Source organism: Apis dorsata, unplaced genomic scaffold (genome assembly GCF_000469605.1).
Source record: "Apis dorsata unplaced genomic scaffold, Apis dorsata 1.3 scaffold_651, whole genome shotgun sequence".
NCBI lineage: Eukaryota > Metazoa > Arthropoda > Insecta > Hymenoptera > Apidae > Apis > Apis dorsata.
In genome coordinates, this window is record NW_006263842.1 from 476623 (window position 1) to 486943 (window position 10321).

The window sequence follows — 10321 nt, forward strand, 5'->3', positions numbered from 1 at the left end:
GGCGGTCAGAACCTAAAATGTATATAATAACGGATGAGCTAATATCACCATACTTAGTGTCTATCAATAGCGGGCAAAAATAAAAGATAAAGATAAAGCAATCCTTGGACGACTGAAATTACAATGGCCGAAGTTACAACAATAGATAACTAATTGTAAGTATGATGCTGTTAATGCTATCGTTATAATTTCGATCGGCTAAGCGTTTTATATTTCATTTTCTTTGAACTCGTTAAAAGTAAGTCGGTTTAAGGATGATAAAGTGGAAGAAAATGCAAATGATATTTATTAGATCATCCTAACGAGTAACAATCGGCTTATTAAAAACGTAATTTTATTAGAAAAGAAATGAATAAAAATAAAAGAAATAACAATTCTCTTCTCGAAAGATATTTTATTTTTTTAATTCTTCAAATATTACAATTTAAATATTCAAATTTCTTATGTTAATTTTATCTTGCATGGACAAAGAGTAATCGAATGTAACATATTAATTTTATTATTATACTTTATATTTCTATATAATATGTATTGTTTTAGTCAGGAAAAATTTTCTTATGATTTATTTTTTTTTAAATTGTTTGTTTATCGATGTAATCTATTTAATTGATAAATGTAGCGCAAGAAATAGAATTCTATGCTACTTGAAATATTGAAAAATAATTTTATTATTGTTTAATTTATAACATATAGCAAAATTCTTATCTGTATTATTATAATTGCATATAATATGTGAATTTTTTTTCTTATATTTTAATTTTTGTGAGAGTTATTCAACAGAATTTTTATCTAATGTAATTATTAATTGTTACAAAGAATGATATCTATATCATTATTTATTCCATGATGTTTACAAGAAGCTCAAATGTTTTTTAAGAAGACAATAATAACAAAAGATATATTAAATGAGATTTAAGCTGCTTATTTTTTATTAATTATCTATAAAATTTTTCGATGGAAAAATTTCTCCATATAATTTAATGCAAATAAAATATATAAAAATATATTTTATCAAAGAAAATAATTTTAAATAAAATATTTTATAATAAAAATAGTTTTTATAAATATTTCACTTATAATCCAATTTTCAAATTTTCAAATACACAGAAAGTAAAATAAAAAATAAAACATTTTTCTAGATGCATTTAATTTTAAATTTACATTAAAAAAAATTGCAATTTTTTTAAATACAGATTCTTGCATTCAATTCTTCTATTGTAATACTTATTTATATTATAATTAAGTGAAATTTCAAATTTCATTGTTTTATTTAAAAACTTAACATGAGAAATATATATTATCATTATTAATAACAAATAAACATACTTTAATTTTATGTCATATGTCTATTAATATTAAATTCTTTGTAAACTTATGAAATTGAAGCATGAAATTTACAAATATTACAAATTGTAATTATTATAATTTTATAATATATATATGTAATATGTATATGATTCTTTATTAATAATAACAATGAATAACATATTTTAATTTCATGTCATATCTCTATTAACATTAAATTCTTTATAAATCTATGGAATTGAAACAGGAAATTTACAAATATTACAAATTATAACAATTACAATAATTTTACAGTGCATATATGATTCTTTGCAATTGAAATTAGATTTCTAAAACGACATTATTTGCACACCTAATAACCAAAGAAACATAATTATTCAATCAAAACTTATATATTATATAACATATAATTTTCAAAATTTGAATTCTATATATTAAGAATAGATATATATCTTGTGATTTTTTAATAGAAGATATATCTTTTCACACGTTCCAAACGAGCAAGTCCAATATGAGTACAGATGTAAACGAATATGTAAACGAATATAACGGAAACGAGCCGTGTTAGGAGATTGGTTGTATACATTTGCGTGTATAATAATCCACAAACGGTACGAGCTCGTGCGTGACGATGCGCATCGAAGCTCGTTCTAGTATCACGGGCTATTTAATTCGAGTTATCGCTCAAAGTACTAGGTATCTTGCCAAAATCACCCTGCTCTTTTCTCTTTGTTTTTGAAAGAGATTCCTTCCTCGTACCATCAATCTTTCGCCATCTTTTTAAACTCGAGCGTTTTTCTATCGCCATTTTCACTTGATACGTAATATAATAAATAGTTCAACAAGCGAGAATTCGCGATCGAATTCGTTGATGAATCAGAAAAATTGGATTGTTAAGTCGAATAATAAAGAAGAACGAAGGTAACTTAATATAATCTATAATTGATAACGAAGATGCTCGTGCTATCGTGTACATTGAATTTATCGTTTTTCTAATTAATAACATGTATAGAAAGATATATAAGAAATTATAGCATCTTGTGATCAATAATTGGCAAAGAAGAAGAAAGGATTGGATCGTGATGATAACTTTACATCATGTTTGGTCTAACAAATAAGTCTAAAATTTCTATGAATGCATATAGAAATGTTTTATTGATTTATTCATTTATACATTTTTCTTAATGAAATTTTTCTTGTCTCAGCATAGATGTTCCTAATTTTTTGATTTTAATGTTACAGTATTTGTTACAAATGAAAACGTGAAATTTGCAAAGTTTGAAAATTAATATTTATAAATAAGTTTATTTAATCTTTTATATTTTCAAGTACAATTAAAAGTTTTTTCGAAAATTATGTGTGTATTATTGATACATTGTCATAATATAACAATAGCTCGTGAAAATAACTAAACAATTTTTTATTTTTAACGAAACTTTGTGAATATGTAGAGGATAATGAGTTGTACATGGAACAACTTTTTTTTTTCAAAGTTTCATTATGTTTTTGTTATTTGAACTTTGTAATAAATATATATAGACTGAAATAAAACAAAATATTCGAAATTGAATACTTTAAAATTTTATTTAAAAACATGAAAGAGTATTGAGATTTTGGAGATCGATTCCAACTTCCCTCAAAGGGATTTTCCATCAACAAACAAATTTTTCCACGTGCAACTCATTATGAGTCAGTGCAATTTCTGCATAGAAAAAGGACAGTTAAGAATATTGTTAAACGATATAGCAAGAGTTCTTGATTGTGAGTCAGAAATAAATATAAGATCTCAAAATTTATCTTATGATATTTCACACCTCGAGAATCTTCATGTTACTTGTGATAACATGTTGGATGGAATGTGCATGTTATTCTATCGACCAATATGATGAAATATAGATGAAATATCTATTTTGTGAATCATGGACATATGGCAAGTATACATCGTGCGAAAATCAGTATTATATTGGATTGACCAATAAATAATGTCGGATTTTTCCGTACGAGATTATTATTTTGAAAACAAAAGATTATTAATTATCTAAAAGTTGTATAGTTGTATAGTTTATAAGAATAATTTATACTATACGCATATGTATAGTTTAAAAATTGAGATTATAACTTAAAAAAAAAATAATAATGATTTTAATTCGAAAATAAAAAATACGAATACAAAGAAAAGATAATATTTTTATGGAATTGCGTTTTTTTTATTTTTGCAAAAATAACAGTAAAAAGATTCCTGAGAAATCTTGAATGAAAGAATTGCAAACATTTTTTTAGAATTAGAATTATAAAGATTTAAAATATTTCGTGATAAAAGTTTTATTTTTACAAATGACAAATATTCTGATACGATTATTAAAATTATTAAAAATCAAATCTCCAATTTTCAAATTCACATTATACATGATAGATTAGAAATATCAAAATCTAAACTGAGAAAAAAAAATCCATTATATGTTTATCATCTAAATTTTAATTATAATTCTTTACCTAATATATATTATTTTTGTTTATGAATAATGTTATCAAGAATTGTTTTTTATCATTTTTAATAGGTTATGTTATATGTTAGTTGTTTTTAAGATAAAAACTGATCAAATGATAGGGATTTAATAGACAAGAAATAAAATGACGTGTAATTTAATGTATTTGAATATAATTTAATATAATAATTTCAATTAAAAAAAAATATAAATATTTAAATATGATACATTTATTTATTATAAGTATAAGTAATAGAATTTCAATTATTCGTTCAAAGAATTTGAAAAAAGATAAGAAAAAATTGAAAAATTAAATTTTAAGAAAAAATCCTTTTACTCAATATTTATTTATTTGACTTTATCTTAATTCATAAAAAAGTTCTTAATTCATTAAAAGTAAAAAAATTTAAGAGTTACTAGATAAATTTAATAAGAGTTATTAGATAAATTTACAATATTTATATTTATGTATCATTTTTTACGTGAAATATCTTAATTACAGGTATTCCAAGATTATCTAAAACAAAAAAAATTTCATATTCCTATCCTCTCTTCGAATAATGCTTACAACATGATGAAATTCACAGTTTTAATGCAATTAAATTTTCTAATTTATAATTTAAGTGAACATGCTCACTTTTTTTTATATAATATACTATACAACGATGCATTTGTTGAATGCTTTATCATGTAAAATGCACTACATTTGCGATACAATCACATACGAACGGACAACTGACGGTGAATAGAAGGAACAATAGTTAATTACCATTACTGGACACGAGTGTCTCAGGCGAGTTTACAACAGCACTAGTCGCTGGAAAATCAATATCCAAGTATATGTGCTAGTATTATTTGAGAGAAGCGACCGGCCTCCCTTCCATAATGCTTTTCTTCAACATATGGCATATGTGCGCGAACGATTTGCGTTAAAAAGATCGTTTTACGCGATTCAATGCTTTCCTATCGCGAATCATTTATAAAATTTTATTAAATTTCCGTGAACAGCCATATGGCTTTAGTGGCCCAATATTTCTCACGAACACTTTTTTTTTTAATAGACAAATTAATTGCAACTCGTCTTTCCTATAATTATATAATAATATATTTTTGTAGCATATTAAAATAGTTGATTTTTTTTTATCAATTAAAATCCTTGAAAAATTCTATAATTCATATTTTTTATTTTTATGTTTGTTTATATTATAATGTTAGAATGTTTCTGTTGAATTTAACGAGAATTATAAAAAAATAAGAATTTTGTGTTTAGTATTGCTATATTTAGAATATAGTTTCTATTTTAATATTAATATACGAAAAATAAAGACGATATTTTTATAAAAAAAAAAGTTATAACAACATATTCACATAGATTATGGCAAAAGTAATATTTATTATTATGATTACTTTATTAAAAAATGAAAAAAAAAGAAAAAAAAAATTAAACTAATATATAAAAATGCAATATTCGAATATTTTATATAATTTTTTAATAATTTTTGACTTTTTTTAATATCTATCAATTGCTAATAAATTGAAACTAATAATAAGATACAAAAAAATTACTAAAGATATTTAAATTTTATATTATTGTATTAAATAATAATTAATAAAAAATTAATAAAAAATAAATATTTAAATATTTAATTTATTTTTAATTTGTTTTGTATATTAAGAGTTAACATCAAAGAAGTATTAAACTTACTGAAGTATTCAAAAGACTTAACATGTCTAAATAATAAAATAAAATTAATTGAATTTTATTAATTCCTTAATGCTCATGTTAAATATTGAAAATATATGAATATAATAAATGAACTTACCATTTAATTTATATATTTTTTCCTATTAATCTTTATGAATTCAAAAATTGCAATATCTTATATTAAAATTTATATATAACTTATGAAAGAAACACAAAATTTATTTTTACTGTTAATTTTAGTTTATTATAAAAAAATTTAATTTTTTAATCTTTAGAAAAATTAAGAACAAAATTTGAATAAATAAAAATTGAAAACTTACCTTAATTTTAGCAAACATAAGATATTTATTCAATACATGATCTTATAACAATAAATGTTAAAATTTTTATTAATATATAAATTTCTATTTATTATAATTAAACTTTATTGAAAGATATTTATTTTTATCTAAAATTCAATTTTATTTAAATTGAATTATATATCTCATTTACTTCTTTATTTCTCTCATTTATTTCTATTGATATGAATAAATTTTGAAAATTTTGTTAAATAAATAATTGTAAATAAAAATAACTATAGCGTCTCAGAAATTATTTTATGATCCATAAGTTGCGAAACACTGCAGCAGACGAAGAATCTACTAACGCGGAATGCATGCCAACAAATCTTCATTTTGTAAGAATAAATAACATAAAATAAAAGATAATAAATATTTACATATTTATTTCATAAGAAATTATATCTCATAAAAAGAAATAGGTTTGAAATAGATATAATAAATATAATAAAGACTTTTATTTCTTCTAATAAGATTTTGGAATAAAAATTTTTTTTTAAATAATGATCATATAAATAATATTTCTTGCATACATTTTAATAAAAATTCATACAAATATTATTTTGAAATAATTATTTCGTTGAAATATAAGAAAATAATATTTTAAATAATATAATATTGTAATATTTCGAATAAATTTTTAGCTTTGATATTATTGCAATACGATATATTAAAATCGTATTATTGTATAAAACATAAATATAACATATAATAATTCAATATATTTTCAAAAGTTAAAGGATAAAAAATGAAAAATAAATGTTTTTTATATAAATAACATTTGAATATAATAATGATATCTTCAAATGATATTTATTTATGAAAATATTTATGAAATATTTATTTATGAAAATATAATTTTCTTTGTATTTATCATTCCAAATTTTTTCCAATTCTGTAGAAAAGATTTAGCAAAATGCAGAATATTCTACTAAGTTTAAAAAATTATAAGTAATCAAATATGAAATTTCAGCCCATGGCTTATTCTTTATCAAATTTATTTTATTCATTCTATGACAAAACATCTATATAGAATTGGAATTTTCGAAATTCTTTAAAATTAAAATTTTAAATCTTAAAACTTCGAAATTTTTTATTAATTTTATGATTTGGAATTCGCGAAACATAATAAAACTGTATAAAATGATTTATAACAATATTATAACAATATAAATATTTTTATTTAATTAACAATAATCCAATTAAATTTATATTTACATTTAAACTCATTTTAATTAGTACCATTTCGCCAATTATATTAATTACTACAATTATATAATTAATTAATTAATTATTAATTAATTAAACATCGTAATTATATATAGTAAAACATTTTTCGGAAATCAAAAAGATAATTATTTTCTTTTAAATTAATTATCTTCCTCTTCTCTTATCTTCATTTTAATAATTATTATTTGAAATAAAATTGTGAAAAAGTTAGCTTGTCTTCAATTTCAATAATTTTTAAATATGTTATAAAAATCAACATTTTGAAAAATTTTTCTTTTACATAGTCGACCTTAATTTTTGAAATATTTGTAAAAAATTAGTAACTACTATTACGAGAATTTCATCATTCATATATATTTACATGTCTAGAATAAATTATGTTAAGTATACCACTATTATTTATCTTTTAATATAAATACATCGCAATACATATAACGAATAAATCGACCAAAAAATTGAATCTTAACTTGAAATATTCATATTGACAGAAATCATCATATTGTTATTAATATTAATTTTATAATGAGTTTAGGCATTTCAGATTCTGAATAAAATATAAAACAATTCTTGAACGATTGAGATTATGACTGAAATTGTGATAATAGCAATATCAATCTCATATTTATTAGCATAATATTATTAACATGAATTGAATAAAATTATAATATATTAATTAATGAAATTAATGATAGCAACATCAATCTCATAATTAATTTTCCTATTATATATATATATACATTTATTATAAAGAAATTTTTAAAAAATTCTCATTCAAATCCATAAGGAAGTTTTTCGAAAAGTTCCGTTATATGTATTCCGTTTATGTATAATACATATTGATTGTTATTTGATTGTTTATATAAACAATTAAGTGCATACACTATCAAAGATGCACATGTAAAAACAGAATTCAATTATATATTGCTAAAAATATTTTGAGAATAATTCAAAAATTAATATACAACTGATTATATATAAAGAAAAAAGTTTGTTTTTAATGATATTTCAAACTCATTATGGATTACTATGAAAAGAATAATCGATAGATTAATCCTTTTTTATTATACATAAATTATGGATTTTACTTTAAAGAATGCCAGGAATTAAAATTTGTTAAGATTTTATTTATTTGACAAAAAAGATATTTCTCAAGAAAAAAAAAATTTTTAATTTTGAAAATTTAGAGAAAACAAGACAGCATTTATAAACTTATCTATAAAAATATCAGCGAGAATGGAAGAACAATATGTGAGCAAACATAAAACTGTCTATATATTTACGATCAAAAAGAAAACCAAGAACAGATTGTTTCGAGTATATAGGATTCTTCGTAATCTATTTCACGGCCGATTCAACATTCGATTGATCTCTTAGACATAACAACAAAACACATCGAATTTTTCGTAACAGAACAGTATTACCTACCTTGTTATTATCGATCCTTGTCTTTCCCATAAAAATTCCACTAGCATCGAATCAAAAGCAACTAATGTAAAAAAATATAATGTTAAATGGTAATAATATTGTTCATCAATAATGTTTTTAAGAATAATTGTGACAAGAGAAATACATGAATAGAATATTCAGTTTCAAAAATATGAGATGAAACGATGTATGGACGGTTCTGTTGAAATTCGAAATTCTATTGCCTGATATTCGTTGTTCGTCGTTCGAAGACACGTGGTTGGTCCGCACATAATGTTTCCAAAATAAAACAAACAAATATTACACTTATCACAGAGAAAAACTTCACCAAAAATGATATCGAAAAGCACGAGCAAAAATATGACCGTATACAAGCTTCATTCGTTCACCGAATCACTGAAATCATGGCCGACTGTTTTTTCGATATGACTAGATTTGTATTTGTAACACCTGTCAGTATAAACCACTGAACAAGAAAAAATAATAATTTTTAACAAGTTTGAACTTGAAAGACACAACACCATATTAAGTATACACAAAAATAGCATGAAAAGCGTCATAAATTTTTCTTTAAATGTCACTTACAATATAATGTTACGATAGGAGCACAATTTCCATCCAAAACGATCGAATCTGTTATGGATATTCTATATTCTATTCTGGTTAACGCAATACCAAACGGTTGAACCGAGTTGAATCCTTTCAAACAGAAAGAGGGAGAGAGGAAGAGACAAGTGAGGAGAGAAAAGGAGGGAGGAAAAAGTGGGGAAAAAACAAAAACGAAGTATGAAAGTATAAAATGGCGTAGTAATAAGGACAAAAATAAAAGAAATAGAATGAAGAAAGGCAGGAGAGAAACAGGAAAAAGACAGTGCAAAGCGAAAGAAAAGCAGACTACAAGCGAATGGATGAAAGCGATGTGATCCGTAAAAGAATCCAAGGTAAAGAAACGAAAAGACGTAACGCGTGTCAAGTGCCACGCACGACTGATCGCCCATGGTAAGTTTGGGGCTGGCGCCTGCGCGATCTGACCTTCCCCCACTCCTTCATTTCTATCCTTCTCTTGTATATGTTTATCGTACTCGCTCGCGGTCGACGCACCCCCACCATTACGGCCATCCACCCTCCGAACAGGACGATTCGCGATATTCTCTTACCGCGTCGCGTCGCACCGGAGAGCGCTCCCTTGAACTGAAAACACGTTCACGCCGTGTTTATGACCGTTCTTTCTTTTCCTGTTTGATCGTACATAAATGTTTTTCGTTTCTTTTTTACATTCCAGGTCAGATAAGTCATACATTTTTTATTCTTTCTTAAAAATGACATCAACGCGTATATAGAAACATAAATATAGAAATATATTTATTTGTTATAAACTCGAGACCAGCTGATAATATATAATTATTAGGAATATAAAATTCTAACATAGTTTCATTTTTATCAAGAATCGTATAGTATATCGGCTAATGAACGACAAAGAGAGATTAAGAGCTGAAGCGCTTAAAGAAATTTTCAAATTTATGAAGTAATTATTCGTTTTATTGAATCCGTAAAAAGAACTCGAGTATGTAAAACGAATACATATATACAAAATTTAAATCTTAGATACAAGCACATGTAATTATATAATATATGTACAGTTATTACATTGTTGGCAAAATAATACTACTATTTTTAAAATTATATAATATAATATTATTTCATATACAAAATATTTAATTTTATATCTATACATGCATAATTTTAAAGAATTATTATAAAAAAGAATTAATCTTTAATTTTATTTGCATAAAATAAAAAATGAATATTTTATATATATATATATATATATA

General features: G+C 22.9%; 1 protein-coding gene across 8 annotated transcripts in view; it reads right to left on the reverse strand.

Annotated features, from left to right (window-relative positions):
* The window catches only part of LOC102673534 (stress-activated protein kinase JNK), a 155887-nt gene that overhangs the window by 113315 nt on the left and 32251 nt on the right, over positions 1–10321 (reverse strand). Inside the window, exons 1-2 of one of the 8 annotated variants that reach the window (XM_006621965.2) lie at positions 9075–9563; positions 8490–8550 (exon numbers count right to left, since the gene is read on the reverse strand). The exons of 4 other annotated variants lie outside the window; for them this stretch is intronic. In XM_006621965.2, the coding sequence (XP_006622028.1) occupies positions 8490–8536 (47 nt within the window). In that variant the 5' untranslated portion in view covers positions 8537–8550; positions 9075–9563. Of the gene's footprint in view, positions 1–8489; positions 9564–10321 lie in introns of those variants that run through there. 3 more of the 8 variants (XM_031513487.1, XM_006621967.2, XM_031513491.1) reach the window with 3 other exon arrangements.